Genomic DNA, 18261 nt, shown 5'->3' on the forward strand with positions numbered 1-18261 from the left:
TTTATAATCTTTTTACAGTTTCCCAACCTCTTGTTTACAGTTTAAAATTGTTTTTATATATTTAATTTTATCAAATGAGTATCATGATTTGGACAACACTTCTGGGGTCCGTAAATAGCTTAAAGAAAAAACCAATGTCAGCCAATCTTGGCCTAATTAATCCAATAAGCAAACATGTCGATTAACATTACGGCACTCTGGAGTACTTATAAACTGGAAAACCACTTGTGCTGATGGAAAATATCTCAACGAGGAATTCAAAACGAACACCGATTAGCCGGCAAAATGTGCAGCTCTATCAGGCACTCCAGCGGCGACCAACAGGCCTTATCGGCACCTCCAGGAAAGGCGCGTCCAAAGTTCCCGCCAGCTATCCAAGCCACAGCCCACTGACCACCAGCCATTACCCTGACATTGTGCTCCGGTTGGCACTGGCGATCGGTTGTGCCTTCTTGTTCACCCATCCGAGTGGCGGCGAGTGGAGTGAGCTTTCAAGCTTTTCCTAGCGATACATTTGTAGTGTTTACTTCAAGCTCCAAAGTAGGGTCTTCAACATGAACGGCTGTCGCGGCAATCGAAAGCTGACAATGGCCGTAAGTGGATGTCTGATAATTGCAGTGATGGCCCTCACCGTTGGGCTCTGCGTGGGACTGGGCGGTGGCACCGAAGCCCTCGAGGTGAGTGACATATTTTATAGGCCATTTTCACTATATTCTAGAATTTCCAAGGCGTTTCAATGCAAATCGAATACAGTGACATGAAAGCAAACAAACCAATTCCAAAAATCGCATTGATCTCATGGATTTATACAATACAATTACATCACCCGTTTTTTACAATAAGAAATGTTATAAAAAGCAGAAAGTAAAACGAAAAGCTTAGAATTAAGTTCTACATTCTAAAATGTTGGTTTAGTGAGTTTATAGAGCTGTCTTCGGACACAAGCTTACTTGTATATAAAGCAATATTATTTGTGTAGCCTAAGTGACAGTCCCAATAAAATCAAATCAATTCCCAGCCAAACAATAGACTATTTTCGAGGCGATTCCCAAACTGATGGCTAACTTAAATGCGTGTTTTTCACAGGACCAGCCAAGGTTTGCGATCGACCATGAGGCCAACACGTTCATGCTGGATGGCCAGCCCTTCCGCTACGTCTCTGGATCGTTCCACTACTTCCGCGCTGTGCCCGAGTCCTGGCGAAGTCGGTTGCGCACCATGCGGGCATCTGGTCTTAATGCTCTGGATACGTAAGCAAACTTGCACTTGCGTTAAAGCTCGTCAAAAGTGGGCCTGCCTGATCCAACTGGTCATGTGGGCCATAAATCGGACATGGTGTTTTTTCGTTATATGTATTATCTTTCGGAGATACTTTTTGCTTACTGAGAAACCAGAGACAACTGTTTACTAACGTGAGATTACTTTTCCCAGCTATGTGGAATGGTCGCTACACAATCCCCACGATGGAGATTACAACTGGGAGGGCATTGCGGATGTGGTGAAGTTCCTGGAGATTGCTCAGGAAGAAGACTTCTACATCATTCTCCGGCCAGGTCCCTACATTTGTGCTGAGCGAGATAATGTAAGTACAAAATACAACCTCTCTTTGCCGAACTTTCTCTTCTACATAAGTTTTTGGCTCTAACTGGTTAAAAATTGGTATTATTATTCATAGTTTTGACCAGTATTACCTCTATTCAGGGCGGTCTTCCTCACTGGTTGTTTGCCAAATACCCCTCCATCAAGATGCGGACCAACGACCCCAACTACATCTCAGAGGTGGGCAAGTGGTATGCGGAGTTGATGCCACGCCTCCAGCACCTGTTCGTGGGCAACGGCGGCAAGATCATAATGGTGCAGGTGGAGAACGAGTACGGGGACTATGCCTGCGATCACGACTACCTCAACTGGCTGCGAGACGAGACGGAGAAGTATGTGTCCGGCAAGGCGCTGCTCTTCACGGTGGACATACCCAACGAGAAGATGAGCTGTGGCAAAATCGAGAACGTGTTCGCCACCACTGACTTCGGCATCGATCGCAGTGAGTACGCCAAATGGCTGTCCTGTAAACAGGATGTAAACACCAAACCCGCATTGCAGTCAATGAGATTGACAAGATCTGGGCAATGCTGCGTGCCCTGCAGCCCACTGGTCCACTGGTTAACTCGGAGTTCTATCCCGGCTGGCTAACCCATTGGCAGGAGCAGAACCAACGGCGTGATGGCCAGGAGGTGGCCAATGCGTTAAGGTAAGTGGGAAATACGGTGTAGAAGATTACTTCGAAACTGGTTTCGGGATGATTTCGGTTCTACCTGAAGTTAAGAAATTCGAAGTGATTATCTTGTAAACTATTCACTATTCACAACAAAGATTTATGAGCATTTACACAATTCCAGGACAATTCTGAGCTACAACGCCAGTGTTAACCTCTATATGTTCTTCGGCGGCACAAACTTCGGTTTCACTGCTGGTGCCAACTACAATCTGGACGGAGGCATCGGATATGCGGCGGACATTACCAGTTACGACTACGATGCGGTGATGGACGAGGCCGGTGGCGTCACCACGAAGTACGACCTTGTCAAGGCTGTGATTGGAGAGTTCCTTCCGCTGCCGGAAATCACCTTGAGTCCCGCTAAGCGCCTGGCCTACGGAAGGGTGGAACTCACGCCCAAGTTGGCACTGCTCTCTACGGAAGGACGAACGGCGCTCTCCAAGGGTAATCCCGTCGAATCGATCAAGCCCAAAACCTTCGAGGAACTGGACTTGTACTCGGGTCTCGTCCTCTACGAGACCGAGTTGCCAAGCATGGATCTAGACCCAGCCTTACTGAAAGTAGATCAAATTAACGACCGCGCACACGTATTCGTAGACCAGGAACTGGTGGGCACACTCTCCCGCGAGGCCCAGATCTACTCGCTGCCGCTTAGCAAGGGATGGGGCAGCACACTGCAACTGCTGGTGGAGAACCAAGGACGCGTCAACTTCTACATCTCCAACGACACGAAGGGCATCTTTGGCGAGGTGAGCCTCCAGCTGCACAATGGTGGCTACCTCCCACTGGAGAACTGGCGCAGTACCGCTTTCCCCCTGGAGCAATCCGCCATCGAGCTCTGGCGCCGCGAACACAGCGACCAGAAGGCCTTGGACACGCTGCTGGCAAGGCAACGCATTCTTCGAAACGGACCCATCCTCTACACTGGCAGCCTGGCAGTGGCGGAGGTGGGCGACACCTATTTGAACATGGCCGGTTGGGGCAAGGGCGTGGCCTACGTCAACGGCTTCAATCTGGGACGCTACTGGCCTGTGGCAGGACCACAGGTCACTTTGTACGTGCCCAACGAAATCCTTCAAGTGGGCGAGAACTCGCTGGTCATCCTTGAGTACCAACGTGCGAATAAGACAGCAACAGGCGAGGATCTGCCTGCGGTGCAGTTTGATGCAGTTGCTCAGCTGGACGGAGAGTCAGGTGATGCTCCACTTAAATAATGAAGCAAGTATTAATTGTTACTCGGTATTTCTTTATTTGAAGCGTTTTTGATTGATACTTGTGTCAACAACCTTCGTTAAGCTTTATTATAAATTTTCTAACTCTTACAAATCTATGTTTATATACGCCTTAATAAACTGCTGTTGATCTTTGCATGACTGACTCTATTTGATCTCCAGCTTATTTTCAATTGACTTTTTCGTTACCATTATAGCAGAATGTTAACTATTGTGTTTTTACACATTATTAATCGTATTTTGTTCTCGATTTTATAAGCATAGTTTTTTCCTTAAACATTGCACAGGGTAATTTGGCCAGATGTTTGTAAAGTAAAACCGATAGGATATATACCAAATAGGTTTCAATTTTAATGCACACTTTGATCAAAAACTTTTCTCTTTTGAGCAGTGTATAAGCAATTTGTCAACTTAATTTTAAATTATTACTTTGTAGCATAGCTGCCATAAAACTTTCATTGTTTAGAAATACAAAAAATTCCTTAGCTCTCACATCTGACCAATTGTTGAAATGCACGTGAACATAGAAGGTTTTTGGACTTATTTTGTATCATTATTAACATGCAATGTACTAATGGTATTTAATGTAAAAGCATTAAATCTATCGCCTTTTTGAGCATTACAGCAATGTAGGCGTTGAGTTTCGATTGAATATTAAACAGCAATAAAAGTATAAACTGTTTTATAAATATAAGTTTGCAGACTGAGTTGTTAAAGTTTTAAACAGTTTAGGAAAACGGTTGGATACTGTTAGTTCAATTAGTTATTTTTTAATCTGACTAAGATTGGCAAGTTCTATAGTTATTTAAGTGACAGTTCATTGGACCTTCCAGCTATTTGGAGAACACAAAAACGTAATACTCTGTTCGGGGCAGTGGCGTTTATAATCTTCACTACTTTTGATTAGAATGTTTGCGAAATCGGATAAATAATAATATCATCTCTTTGCAATATAGATTTAAAAAGGTACAAGAGCGAATCAATGTTTTCCTTGTGAATCATGTTACAAGTGCGCTTTTAAGCAATTAAACCAGCAATTGGCTTACTTTTTACTCAATTATAATTGCTTGTTGCAAAAATATATTTATATGCTGTAAAGCTAACCATTTGTGCATAAATTTAGTTCAAGCTCATTAATATTCATACGCAAGTGGTATTGCTTTTTTCCATTTTTCGATCTGTGATATTGACATTTTCACAGAACTGTATTTTGTTCTTCGCTTATAAAAATAACTATTATTTTGAAGACAAATATACGTGGTGCTAGGTTGTATTTGTTCAGTTTAGGAATGAGATTCGTGTTATGTTCATTCGATTTGTTGGAAATTGTTGCATTTGATTTCGGTTTTTCTATACTTTTCTTTAAAAATATATCACAGCTGCATTTCAAGATAAATTTTTCATTTCTCCTATGCCTCCTTTCACTTTACTTGTAAAATGTTTAGAAAATCTATTTAAAATGTTTTGCTCTTTTCTTTTCTTATTTGTTCTTGGGCAAAGGGAAGCCGACGTAAAAACAGCAACAAATTTGGCAACCTAGTTAATATTAGTCAATGTCCACGAAGACGGAATGCGTTTGCTTTAGTTAGACACATAGCGTACTCTTGAGTATAAAAGGGGTTATGGGTTAAACTGGGTCGAGTTTATGGATGCAAAAAGTAGCTAAATCATGGACAATCTAATCAATGAACATTTTATGCCATCAAAAGCTGAGGGCCACTCGTAACTTCCAAGTCACAGTTTTTATGGCAATAGCATTAAAAATTGTTCAAAGACTAGATTCTACCCGCGATTTTCGTGCATCCAAATCGATCCATCCTAGTACGGGTTTACAAGGAATTTATAGTATAGTTAACTAACCGGAGCGTAGATGAGTAGTTACAGATTCTTGTTTGAAGTTGGTGGTGGTGGATGCTCCACGTTGCTTACCTCGAAGCTCCCAATCCTTCACTGCCTTGGGTGTCCTTCTAAATGGCCGTTGGAGCAGGCATAGCCATTTGTCAGTGCCACTTTGACTTTTGAGTGTAGATATCGGCTCGCAGGTTCTGGGCAAAGCAAATGCCCAAAATCTATAAAAAGTGTATAGTTATAAGATCTATGCATAACCTTAGTGGGGAAAATAATAATCAAACAGAAACCTGGAAAAACATCACAATTATAACAGTAGTGGAAATAATAATCAAGTTGTTCTCCATCCATTCTTCGCCTGCTTGAACACAGCCTTTTTCATAGATTATCTTGGACAACTCCATGCCCTGGTAGGAAAATAAAAAGTCCATGAAAAGAGAACAAAATAATAAAAAAATATATACAGTCTGTGGGAAATTATAAAACATAATGTTGCAACTACATTTCGTTAGTGTCAACGTTTAAAGCTATAATTGGAACAAAAACCACATAGTCAAATAAAAAAATTGTACTGATGAACGGTGATTAGCTATGTTTAAATTTCCAAAGAATCTAGAATCTAAAAACTCAACGACAACTATAGAAATCACTGTTTAGCACCTGCAGGACCAGCAGAGCCACGCAACCGATCGCCACACTTATGAGATGGGCCTCCAGCCAATCCTCGCCAGCGCGCAAGCAGCCGCGCTCATGTATATTCCTATCCACCGGCTGCATGCGTACGATTCGTTGGTGAATTTCAATATGCATTTTGGGAAAGACAGTGTAAGACAACAACCAGACTTACATATCCCTCCTTTCGAACATCGTATCCGCATTGCTTGTTTTTAATCACCTCCTGGGGACGCCTGCGGCAGCAGGAGAAGGGCACTCCACACGCCTCCCTGCTGCCAATAGCGATGGACGAGCAGTTAAAGTAGTTGTTGCCGTCCCAGTCCTTTGGACCATCAATGCCGCAACACTGCAACCAATCCTCCTGGATCCAGTCAATGAGATTCTGCTGGTCTGCGTCCTCGCGATAGTGGCGGATGAAGGCCTTTAGTCCCTCCGTGGCCTGGTCTTTGATCTGGAAAAGGCAAGCTTTTGTAGTGGCTGGCTTGAATGGTGGCCTTCAAACGGAACTTACCCAGCCCTTGTCCTTGAGCACGAAGGCCACGGCACAGAAGCCGATCTCTGCAATAAGCAGGACACTCAGGAAGATGGCGTACTACAAACGGAAACAAGAAGTTGAGCTAGATACAGCAGAATCAACTAACAATGGAATACCCACCGCCCCAAGGAGACAGGTGTTCTCGCGCAAGGCGCCCACACTGCCCATGAAACCCAGTAGGAAGGTGACGCCTCCCAGGATGATGAGCACGAAGGCGGGGTCCAGGGCGATAAAGTGCAGCCGAGTAATGTTGCGGAACATGCCCTTCTCGCTCCAGGCCCAGATGCCAACGGAGAGGACGAGTAGGGCCGAGAGCCACAGGATTACATTGCTGGCAAACAGAAGGTACTTCAGGCAGCAGCTGATTTCACTGATCTCGCGGCGGAACTTGCGCACAGCAGCTGGCATTGCTCCAATTTTAACAATAATAAATATGGCCAAAAGGAAACAAAAACGTATGAAATTCTGCTCGCCAGTGTGACCGTGACTGCACTTTTTTTATCACGCAGTGTGACCTCTCCAGCTATGATACAAATAATACCGTTCCACTAAAAACCGCCATTTTGTCCAAAGCTTATGAACTTTAAAACTTGGATGTCTGCCATTGCTCTTCCAGTTAATTTTGTTTTTGTAGTCGCTCTTGCATAAACAATGCATTTTACAGAAACAAATTTGCGTATTTACAATGATGGTTTGTTTAGTTGAGCAACAACAGTTTCAATTTAGCGCTATATAAATGGAAATTGTTTTTGATGGTCCAATAATCTACAGTGGTAGAAATCAGTTGTACCCTTCGTTACTGTCAAATTAGTTGATAAAACCGGTATTTGCCTTACAATAAAATACCTGATGCAAACAAGAAAAAAAAATTATCAAATGCATTTTAATATTTTATAATTTCTTTATTCATTATAGCTTTTAAGTCCAGAAATAACAATAAAAATGGTATCTAAGCATTAAATTTATTTGCAACGCAAGGCTTAACTTAAATGTGTTAAAGCTGTAGCACATTTTGATTAAAAAACCATAATAAAAATCACTTACCTTTATTAATAACATAGAATATTATTGTAAAACCAGTACGTTTTGAACCCTTGTAGGATGCCTAGCTTACTTATTGAAGAACCCATTGCTCGTTTTTTTAAGCACATATTATGAAATTCTATACACTAGACCGTACTTAAGAAACCGTGCATATATGCAAGATGGATCCCATTGAAACAAAGCTGTTTCAAGTCCTGTCCCTGAACCGACATAGTTTTAATCGCGGCGCCAGCTAGACTAAGTAATGCCTCTGACCGAACCGATTTTGATTTCTATGCACGTACGAAACAATAAAGGGGGGTCGGAGATAAGAACAGATCCGATTCGGCGACCTCCGATAAGAAAGTGGTTTTGATTTGAAAGCCAGTGCTGCACAACGCCGCCTGTGACTGGTATTTTTCCGAACTTTTGTGGGGCAAATCAGCGTTTCCGGCACTTCGACGACGGGTCACACTGGACACATGTAGCAGGAAAAAACGCAGACATCGGAGAAAGAAATCAGAAAAGTAAATTCGCATTAAAGCCAGCTCGCCAGTGCCGTGCTCGGAGGTTTTATGGAACACTCATTTCGATCACATAGCGACCGTGCGCGACCCAACTTCCTATGACGACAGTGAGTTTTTGCCCAGTGTAGGGTGCCCAGTGCCTGAGCCAAGTGCGAGTGTGTGCGTGCCAGTGTGTGAGTTTGAGGGCACTTCTGATGGCTGAAAACGTTTAATTAGCAGCGAAAAGCGAAAAACTAGCTAAACGCAGACGCCCACCTGGCAAAGTCGGTGGATATAGATCAGGAAAGTGCGGATTGCAGCCTCTGCGTTGGCCAACAGCGAAAACAACCCCCCGCACTAGTCGTGGAAAATGTTTGTATGTGTGTTCCCTCTGCTGGCAGCGCAATCGGGATTCCGAAAATCCGTAATAATTGTGAAAATCCGGACAGAATTCAATGCCAAGTCGCGGCTAGGTTAGGAACCACGTCGCGGATGAACGGATCACGGTGGAAACCCACGGACGGGAAAATCGCGCACCAATTGCACACGCCAGCAGAGCAGCGACAGCGCTGCAAAGTGCGTTGCGTCGCTGCCCGGTCGCCATCATAGCGAAAAATATTGTGATCCCACGCCTGGAAAACCTACATATATATGTGCCACTGAGGGCACAAAGTATATAGTGGATATATAGCGCCAGTTAATCCGTTCGCGGGGAGTTACTATTTCGAAAAGTACAGTGCTGCATTCACCTTCCAAAAAAACAGCTCAGCTTTTCGGTTTCCGCTCCCCGCCCCCCGCTGGAAATGTGCAATATGGCAGGGCAAATGCGTAAAAGTTGCGTTCCTGCTGGAAAGTAACCAATATCCAGTGCTAATTTCGCCAAATCCATCCATATTTATGTACATGCTCGGTGCGAATGTGTGTGCCTGTATTCGCGTACCTGTGTCTGTCGTGCCCCGTGTCCGTGTAAGCTGTTTGTTTGTGCCCGTGTAAGCTGCGTGCGGGTGTGTGTGCGCGGCTGAAAATGGAAATTATATAAAAGAAGCTTTCGGCTTAGGCTGCTTTTCCGAGCGATCGGCGGTCGCAGAACGAAAAATCAGTTCCCCCAAACAACAATAGCAATAACAGCGAACAGCTGGTTGCAGTTTGGAAGACCACACTTGGCACGCCGTGCACCCCAATCAATAATCCGAAATAGCAATCCACCGATTTTGATTTGGAACGGATTTGCGAGGAAACAATATCCCATTATCCCGAGCAGCGCAGCAAACGCAGCATGCCTCTGCCGGCGTCGCTGCCGCCGATGTACTTTGCTCACTTGATACACAAAAACGGTACTCGTCGTTGCTCATCTCGCTCTCTCTAGGAGAGAGCGGGCTCTTCCTGATCAAGCACACGGGAAACTATACACACACATACACACACGCACTCTAGTCAGGCAGGCACACATTGCCCACCCACTTTTACTCCCTTTTTGGTGGTGGTATCGGTGGCCGTGGCGCCCCACATTCGGGCGAGAGTGTGTGTGCAGCACAACAACCACCAAAGCAAAGCTCTGTCCCGGCGGCTTCCTTTTGTCTAGCTGACAAACGCAAAAAATCAGTTGGGAACTCCAGCCGGAAGTTGGAGTTGACAGCGGTTTTCAACATGGCTTCGTTTCCGCTTTTGAATTTCGTCAGCTGAACTCGGAAAGATAACAGCTTTCATCTTTCGCTCAGTGTACGTGTTTGTGTGTGTGAAGGTCCTGTGTGCTAAATGTTTTGAATACAATGCGTATAATCCCCTTGTACACACTCGGTGTATACATGTTCGTTATTGAATTTGTAAGTTTATTGGTCGCTATGTTATACATACACACGGCCAGGAAATCCCCCCTGTTCGTGTCCGGGGTTGTGCCTGTATTGGCGTGCTCCACTTTTGTATGCAACAAATTCAGTGCTGCTGGCTAATCGCCGCTGCACTCTCTCTCTTTCTCTATTACTCCACGGGAGAAGCCACATCCCCCTGGAGTGAAGCATGCGAGAAATTCATTACTTTGCCTAGGCCCAGTCCAGGTGCCCATCCTGCGATCCCGGCGGCGGTACTGGATACAACCTCGCAATCGAAGTAACCTTTGGGCAGCGGCACTTGCACCTTCGCAAAGTCGTGTTTTCACCTCCGTAAATGTTTGTTTACCTGCGAGGGTTGAGTGCAGGCACCACAACACATACACACACACACAGGTGTGCGGCGATTTGATGTAGATACAGTGGGCAACAGGGGTTCCCTCTCCGATCAATAGGAGCGGTATTAAAGTGCAACTTAGACGCCAGTTCTCTTGTGGATAATAACCAATTTAAATCTGTCGACGGGGCAACGAATCGTTAATTAATGCAAGGGACGCGGGGTGGGAGTGTGTGTATCTGGAAAGCCACCATAATAGCTCGACCAACAACAAGTAACCCCTAGCTGTTGAATTATGCATATGTCTAAACTGCAGTACCTATCATCGCCATCAGACACCAAAAATGTTCGATTTCTTGAGTTATTGCAAATAAACATTAGATAAACTTTCATTGGCTTAAAAGTCAAATTTAAATAACGTTGTAATTAAGACAAATTTAATTGATAAATTAGGTCGATAAAAATAAAACAAGCATGTCAATAAACCTTTGCTTACAAGCAGCATTAGTTGTTTAACAGAAAATACAAAGTAGCTAAACTTCCAAGGTTTGTGGCCCAGAGCTGCCACAATAATTTAATAACCGGGACAGGTCTTTCAACCCTAACAACGAAAACAACCTGTCCGAAGCGCATTTAATATTACCAAGTTGTGAACTCCTGAACTCACCCGTGACTACTTTCTCCATTACAGAACCGAGAGCAATAAATCGAATCTGAACTCATCTTAAGCCATGTCCGCCAAGTCTGAGGCGGACAACACGACGGCCGCCAACTCTGGCGGCGGAGGCGGAGCAGTCGGGAGCGGAACATCATCCGCTGGCGGCGCATCCGCGAACGGAACAGCCACTCCGGCACGCCGCCTGCGCACCCGAAACTCAACGGGCAACGGTACCAATAGCGGAAGCGAGTCCGTAAAGAAATCAAACGCCAACGACGAGCCCTCGACCCCAGTCACCCCGGCAGGAACAACAGGATCTCACACCAGCGTTCCGCCAGGAGCGTCTCCAGCGGTAATGGAACGGCCGATGCCCAGTGTTCCCATGAATCACGCCAGCAGCAGTGTGTCAGCCAGCAAAAAGTATCACAATAGCTGTCCTCATCCCACGCCCACGCCTGCACCCACTGGGCACAAGAAGTCGGTGCACACGCAGCCTCACAGCAGCAACAAGTTTGACCAGGGAAAGAACGAAGAGTTTCACTTCGATACGCCGCCAGAATGCCCCGTGTTCCGGCCCACAACTGAGGAGTTCAAGAATCCGCTGGCCTACATCAGCAAGATCCGCTCCATAGCTGAGAAGTGTGGAATCGCAAAGATCCTGCCGCCGGCCACCTGGTCGCCGCCGTTTGCAGTGGATGTGGACAAGCTACGCTTCGTGCCACGTGTCCAGCGGCTAAATGAGCTGGAGGCCAAGACGCGCGTCAAACTTAACTTCCTTGATCAGATCGCCAAGTTCTGGGAGCTGCAGGGCTCTTCGCTAAAGATACCAATGGTGGAGCGCAAGGCCCTTGACTTGTATACGCTGCACCGCATCGTGCAGGAGGAGGGGGGCATGGAGCAAACCACAAAGGATCGCAAGTGGGCCAAGGTGGCCAACCGGATGCAGTACCCATCCAGCAAAAGTGTAGGCGCGACCCTGAAGGCGCACTACGAACGCATCTTGCACCCCTTTGAGGTATACACGTCGGGAAAGGTTCTGGGACCGACCCCAGCGTCATCTGGATCTGGTAGCACACCCGTGAAGTTGGAGGATGGTGGCGGAACCGACTACAAAGCCCATGAAATTCCCACACGGCAGCAAATTGCGCCGCCCAACGAGACAAACACACGTCGCTCTAAACGTTTTGGAAACTCCAATGCCAGCTGCGGCCTGACTGGTGTCACACCCACGACAAAGCCATCCGCGGGCGTCTTTGTCAAGACGGAGACCAAGGAAGAATTTAAGAGGGATCTGCTCAGCAGCTTCAATGCTGTTAACAGCGGCGGTTCGCCATTGGCCACTGGCACTCCCGCAAACACTCGCGGAGCCAGCCAGAAGAAGGGAGGAGAGCCTCCAGCCCTAATCGTAGATCCACTAATGAAGTACATTTGCCACATCTGCAATCGCGGCGACGTCGAGGAGTCTATGCTGCTGTGCGATGGCTGCGACGACAGCTATCACACCTTTTGCCTGTTACCGCCTCTGACCAGTATACCCAAAGGTAATATTCTTTACACTTAGTTTACTAAATGTTCTTACCAGTTTGTTTGCCTATAAACCTCATATACTAATGCGAATAAACATTCTCTTTTCGTTCGTTCTAGGCGAATGGCTTTGCCCGCGCTGCGTCGTCGAGGAAGTAAGCAAACCTCAGGAGGCGTTTGGTTTTGAGCAGGCGGAGAGGGAATACACTCTGCAACAATTTGGGCAAATGGCTGACCAGTTCAAGCAAGAATACTTCCGCAAGCCGGTGCACTTGGTGCCCACTGAGATGGTGGAGCGCGAATTTTGGCGCATCGTATCTTCCATCGATGAAGACGTTACCGTCGAGTATGGGGCGGACTTGCATACAATGGATCACGGCTCCGGGTTTCCCACTAAAAGCTCATTATATTTGTTGCCGGGCGACCAAGAGTATGCAGAGTCGAGCTGGAACCTTAACAACTTACCGTTGCTGGAGGATTCTATTCTGGGCCACATCAACGCCGACATTAGCGGCATGAACGCTCCGTGGATGTATGTGGGCATGTGCTTCGCAGCATTCTGCTGGCATAACGAGGACCACTGGAGCTACTCAATCAACTATCTTCACTGGGGAGAACCAAAAACCTGGTACGGGGTTCCAGGATCCTGTGCTGAGCAGTTTGAAGAGACCATGAAGCAGGCAGCTCCAGAACTTTTTTCATCGCAACCCGATCTGCTTCACCAGCTGGTGACCATTATGAATCCCAACATTTTGATGAACAACCGTGTACCGGTATTCCGCACCGATCAGCATGCGGGCGAGTTTGTGATCACCTTCCCCAGGGCCTATCACGCAGGCTTTAATCAAGGCTATAACTTCGCGGAGGCCGTCAATTTTGCACCAGCCGATTGGCTGAAGATGGGACGCGAGTGTGTTAACCACTATTCCATGCTGCGTCGTTTCTGTGTCTTTTCGCACGACGAGCTCGTTTGCAAGATGGCGCTGGAGCCAGCGAAGCTTACCTTTGGCATCGCTACTGCCTGCTACATCGACATGGCCGAAATGGTCGACACGGAGAAGAAACTGCGCAAATCACTTCTGGAGTGGGGCGTCACCCGCGCTGAGCGTCGCGCCTTCGAGCTAGTGAACGACGATGAGCGACATTGCCAAGAGTGCAACACCACGTGCTTCCTGTCGGCGGTGGCCTGCGAGTGCAACGACAAACTGATTGTCTGTTTGCGCCACTACACAGTACTCTGCGGCTGTGCTCCTGAGAAGCACACTCTGATATATCGATATACCCTGGACGAGATGCCGCTGATGCTGCAGAAACTGAAGGTGAAGGCACACAGCTTCGAGCGATGGCTTTCACGTTGCCGTGACATAGTCGATGCACATACACCCACTTCGGTGACTCTGCAGGAACTACAGGAATTGTGCAAGGAGGCCGAGACGAAAAAGTTCCCCTCCTCGCTGCTCATCGATCGCCTCAATGCAGCGGCCGTCGAGGCAGAGAAATGTGTCACAGTTATACAGCAACTGGGTATTAATAAGGTTAGTTAACATTTTCTACTCTTTGTTATATCTTATTTTATGCATCTTGCCACTTATTTGTTTATATGCTAAGCCAAATATTCGCTTAAATTAGCTTACCTATACTTCTATATCGATTCATCAGGTGCGAACTCGCTCGGACCACAACCAGGAAGCTGCTCAGTACAAGCTAACCATGGAGGAGCTAGAGTTGTTCGTTCAAGAGATCGATAATCTCTGCTGCATCATTGACGAGGGCACTTCGGTGCGAGAGCTGCTTGTTTTGGGAAAACAGTTTGTGGAGCGGTCCGAGGGACAGCTGCAGTTATCGCTGGAGTCTCTGGAGGAGAGTGAGCTAGAAACGTTAATAAACGAAGGTAGCTCCTTGCGCATCGAACTGCAACAGCTCGACCAACTACAGAAGCGACTGAAGCAGTGCAAGTGGTACAAGCGCTCGCAGGGATTGAGGGAGACCAGCTCAAAGCTGACCTACCAAGACGTGAAGAATCTGCTGCACATGGCGGCTGCTGACCTTGATCCCACGGATCCGTATGTCGACAAGGAGATGCGAAAATTGCAACAGATCGGTGCAGATATCGAAGCCTGGGAGTCGCAGGCAGGCAAGTATTTCCGGCGATTGACCCAACAGCACGAGTTGGGCGAAATCGAGCAGTTCTTGAAATCGGCCTCCGACATCAACGGTCAAGTGCCTTCGCACGGACTGCTGAAGGATGCACTACGAAAGGCTCGTGAGTGGCTACGGGCCGTTGAGCAGCTACAACAGAACAACCACGTCACATATTGCCACACACTGGAGGCAATGATTGAGCGTGGCATGAACATACCCATCCAGCTGGAAGAGCTGAGCCGAATGCAGGGACACCTAAACAGTGCACATCAATGGAAGGACAATACAGCGTGTGCCTTCCTCAAGAAAGGCACCTTCTATACGCTCTTAGAGGTTCTCATGCCCCGCTCAGACGCCATCAATATAGACTCGGATCTCAAGCCGCGCTTCCAGGTAAATATGACACTGCAAATCTTAAGCAAACCGATCACTAATTTCTTTGTATTTCCTTATGCAGGATGATTTTCTGAAAGAGAAAAATCCGGCGGAGATTGTGGCCAGCTTCAAGCACGCTGAGGAGCAGGAGCTGCTGGATATGCGCGACCTTCGGCGGCAAAACATGAACAAAAACCCGATGCGTGATATGTTCTGCTTGTGCAAGTCCGAGTTCCGAAATTTAATGTTCAATTGTCAGTTGTGCCGCGATTGGTTTCACGAGGATTGCGTCCCACCGCCCTCAACCACTAATCAGAATGGAATTGTTAATGGGGGATCAGGACCAGGTTCCAATCGACCGAAGTGGCTGTGCCCGAGCTGTGTGCGCTCGAAGAGACCGCGCCTAGAAACCATCCTTCCGCTACTCGTCCAGCTGCAGCAACTGCCCATCCGTCTGCCCGAAGACGAGGCGTTGCGTTGCCTGGCGGAGCGTGCTATGAATTGGCAGGATCGGGCAAGGAAGGCTCTTAGCAGTCCTGACGTCAGTGCGGCCCAAGAAGCGATTCTCGCTCAGCAGCAGCAAAAGCGGCGCTCTGAAGGAGGAGCTGGAGTGGGCAATATCAGCAGTCCACGAAAGCCACGTCGACGTGGCAGCCTGTCGAAAGAGGCAAGTGGTTCCACAGAGTCCGATGCCGACGACGATGATGACGACGACGAATGTCGCCTTCGAATTGTCGAAGACAACTTCAGCAACGATGAAGATGAGCCTCGTACCGCCCCCGCGACCTCCACTGTCAACTCCGATCTCCTCAAGCTGCTGTCCGACAGCGAAATTGAAAATTTGCTTGATCTGATGATGGAGGGCGACCTGTTAGAGGTATCCCTAGACGAAACGCAGGAGCTGTGGCGCATACTAGAAACGATGCCGCCCACGTTGCTGCAGGCGGAGGCCATGGAGCGTGTTGTCCAATACATGCAGCGTCAGCGGCAACAACAACCAAATCCGCTGCCCACATCGGGCGCCGAAGACTCAAACGATAGTCTAATGGTACAAAATAGTCCCAATAGCAACATCAATAGTGGTGGGGCAACTGGGTCAGCGAGCAATAGTGGACGCAACAAGAAGAGGCGCTCCAACGACGCTAGCGGCAACTCAGCAGTGCCGCGCAAGAAGCAGAACACACCGAAACAGACGCCGGGCAAGAAGGGATCAGCGGCAGCGGGCCGCAAGAGCGATGCTAAGGCATCCCCAGCAGCATCGACAACTCCGGGTGCGGATGCCGATGCCGAGAACAAGCAGGCCAACGGCGGAAATACGAACTCTAGTACAGGATCAGGTGGTGGTAATTCTGCGACGACTACCCCCACACCCGGCTCGACGCACAAAAAGCGCAAGCGCACCTCAACAACCGCCACCAACAACAACAACAATAACAATAATAACAACACGAACAATAGCATCAGCAGTACCAACATTAACAGCAACACTACCAGCGCCCAGGGAGCAGCTACTGGAGGAAATAACTCCACTGGCGGTCAAAAGAAGCACGCGCAACGGTCTCAACAGGCGGCGCAAGAGGACGACGAGGAGGAGTGCCGGGCGGAGAACTGCCACAAGCCCACCGGGCGAGAGGTGGACTGGGTACAGTGTGACGGCGGCTGCAACGAATGGTTCCACATGTACTGTGTAGGCCTCAATCGCAGCCAGATAAAGCCGGACGACGACTATATCTGCATCCGATGCACCAAGACAGTGGCCATCGGCACACAGGGCTCCGGTCACAGTATCAGCGTTGCGTCCACGACGACGCCGGGAAAGCAGCGGGCGGTGCAATCGGCGCGGTAGAGTAATATATAGAGTCCAGGAGTGGAGTTGCCGGGTCGATAAGTTTTAGATTTTGCAGTAACAGCCGATTGTGTTTTACGCATGATGTACTACTAAACATACCCGATAAAGGCCGTCTACCGGTATTTACTAAGTTTAGTAAAGTCACTTGAGAGTTTTTGTAGTACATATTTACCAATTATCGCTATATTTACGCATCCACAACGTAAAACACATTTGAAAACGACAAAAAAAAGAACTACAAAAAACAAAAGGAAAGTAAGAATCAAGAATAGGGATTATTAATTAAGCAAAAGAGAAGAAATGCAAACAAAGCAACACAACTATTTGTTTTTGTACAATTCAGCCCATTTTTACGTTCGTTAAACGTTCTTTTAATTTTATAATATACTTTACCATTACCTGCTATTCTTAGTTTTTGTTAATTTAATTCACTTTTTGTGTTCGCCTCTCGAGTTTTGGTTCAATGCGCACGCAAAGTTTTCATACGTTTTATTTTACTTTTTCCCTTAACCGAAGGCGAAGGCGACTCTCGTTTTACTTTTGTACATTTTTGTTTACTTAAGGTTGCGAGCAAAAACCCTCAAACATTAAGAATCTTCCACTTTTACGCGTGGCGCCTTGTAGACTCTCCTTTCTTTGTATGTTCTTGTTTATTATCCCCAATTAAAATATTAAAGAAACAAACAACAAAAAAAAACGAAAACAAAATCCTGTTAATAAAACGATCATACAAAACAAAAATTCAGTATACATTTAAGTTTACATTTAAAATACAATGAAAAGTGTATAATTTTTAATTTATAATTAGTAAGTTGACTAGAAATCCAGCAACGTGGAAGTAAATACAAATTACAAAAAAAAGAAAACAAAACAAAAAAATTGCAAAACATCTTGGTAATATTAACGTACAACAATAAACACAGTGCTTAGAATTATGCAATTGAAAAAGCAGACAAAAAAACGAAAAACACTTTGTAAAATCATTTTTTAAATGTGTATAAAAACTCAAGCTGACAAATGTGCAGGTTCTAATTGCAAGCAACCCAAGATAAACGTTAACGAAAACAAAACAGAGCCCTAAACATATTAAGGATAACACTTTTATTTCATTAAGCAGTAATGTACGATTGATTTCAATGAATGATCCAAAAATATAAAAACATTGCCCTCACAACACCTTCCCCCAACAAAATATATAATTCTATAATTTAAATAAATTATATATAAATAGTATTTAAAAGAACATGTGTGTCGCTGTTTTTATTTTGATCGCTGGTACTAATATCCATGTCCATGGAAGGCCTATGACATGTGGACATTACTCATTCAGCCAGTTGGTCTAGCACCTGCTGGAAAAATATACTGATTAATCAGGTTAAGCGAAGAATTCCCAAGAATTGATATACATGATATTAATATGTATACATAAATATAGCGTTTTTTGGATAGATTAAAA

The 18261-nt window shown here is 46.2% G+C and overlaps 3 protein-coding genes across 6 annotated transcripts; 2 read left to right on the plus strand and 1 right to left on the minus strand.

The window, feature by feature from the left end:
• The first annotated feature begins 423 nt into the window (after positions 1–423).
• Positions 424–3645, plus strand: LOC120453206 (beta-galactosidase). The gene is made up of 6 exons (XM_039637797.2): positions 424–677; positions 1087–1250; positions 1432–1582; positions 1702–2041; positions 2101–2248; positions 2397–3645. The coding sequence occupies exons 1-6, from the start codon at positions 555–557 to the stop codon at positions 3487–3489; spliced, it is 2019 nt and encodes a 672-aa protein (XP_039493731.1). The 5' UTR covers positions 424–554; the 3' UTR covers positions 3490–3645.
• Positions 3501–7316, minus strand: LOC120453214 (tetraspanin-17). Of its 3 annotated transcripts, XM_044006545.1 has the most exons (6): positions 6686–7063; positions 6542–6622; positions 6203–6481; positions 6016–6126; positions 5646–5762; positions 3501–5576 (listed from the first exon to the last, which is right to left on the minus strand). In XM_044006545.1, the coding sequence occupies exons 1-6, from the start codon at positions 6971–6973 to the stop codon at positions 5508–5510; spliced, it is 945 nt and encodes a 314-aa protein (XP_043862480.1). In that variant the 5' UTR covers positions 6974–7063; the 3' UTR covers positions 3501–5507. The 3 variants fall into 3 exon arrangements, with proteins under 3 accessions (XP_043862480.1, XP_043862479.1, XP_043862478.1); XM_044006544.1 differs by lacking the exon at positions 5646–5762 and having other exon boundaries at positions 6686–7316; XM_044006543.1 differs by lacking the exon at positions 6016–6126 and having other exon boundaries at positions 6686–7310.
• Positions 7317–8028: 712 nt separating this feature from the next.
• On the plus strand, positions 8029–17212 carry LOC120443770 (lysine-specific demethylase lid). Of its 2 annotated transcripts, none has more exons than XM_044005703.1 (5): positions 8029–8115; positions 10949–12456; positions 12560–13974; positions 14099–14974; positions 15039–17212. In XM_044005703.1, the coding sequence occupies exons 2-5, from the start codon at positions 10989–10991 to the stop codon at positions 16800–16802; spliced, it is 5523 nt and encodes a 1840-aa protein (XP_043861638.1). In that variant the 5' UTR covers positions 8029–8115; positions 10949–10988; the 3' UTR covers positions 16803–17212. The 2 variants fall into 2 exon arrangements, with proteins under 2 accessions (XP_043861638.1, XP_039478998.2); XM_039623064.2 differs by having other exon boundaries at positions 8041–8222.
• The last annotated feature ends 1049 nt before the right edge of the window (positions 17213–18261 follow it).

The sequence above is a fragment of the Drosophila santomea genome, chromosome 2L, assembly GCF_016746245.2.
Source record: "Drosophila santomea strain STO CAGO 1482 chromosome 2L, Prin_Dsan_1.1, whole genome shotgun sequence".
NCBI lineage: Eukaryota > Metazoa > Arthropoda > Insecta > Diptera > Drosophilidae > Drosophila > Drosophila santomea.

Excerpts from the sequence above, each read along its gene's own strand:
- LOC120453206 (XM_039637797.2), top strand. The coding sequence starts at position 555 with ATGAACGGCTGTCGCGGCAATCGAAAGCTGACAATGGCCGTAAGTGGA. Across the intron at positions 1,251-1,431 it reads GGTCTTAATGCTCTGGATAC|CTATGTGGAATGGTCGCTAC; the intron begins GTAAGCAAACTT and ends TACTTTTCCCAG. Across the intron at positions 2,042-2,100 it reads TGACTTCGGCATCGATCGCA|TCAATGAGATTGACAAGATC; the intron begins GTGAGTACGCCA and ends CCCGCATTGCAG.
- LOC120453214 (XM_044006545.1), bottom strand. The coding sequence starts at position 6,973 with ATGCCAGCTGCTGTGCGCAAGTTCCGCCGCGAGATCAGTGAAATCAGC. Across the intron at positions 5,763-6,015 it reads TGGCTCTGCTGGTCCTGCAG|GGCATGGAGTTGTCCAAGAT; the intron begins GTGCTAAACAGT and ends TTTTCCTACCAG. Across the intron at positions 5,577-5,645 it reads TAATTGTGATGTTTTTCCAG|ATTTTGGGCATTTGCTTTGC; the intron begins GTTTCTGTTTGA and ends CACTTTTTATAG.
- LOC120443770 (XM_044005703.1), top strand. The coding sequence starts at position 10,989 with ATGTCCGCCAAGTCTGAGGCGGACAACACGACGGCCGCCAACTCTGGC. Across the intron at positions 12,457-12,559 it reads TCTGACCAGTATACCCAAAG|GCGAATGGCTTTGCCCGCGC; the intron begins GTAATATTCTTT and ends CGTTCGTTCTAG. Across the intron at positions 13,975-14,098 it reads AGCAACTGGGTATTAATAAG|GTGCGAACTCGCTCGGACCA; the intron begins GTTAGTTAACAT and ends TCGATTCATCAG.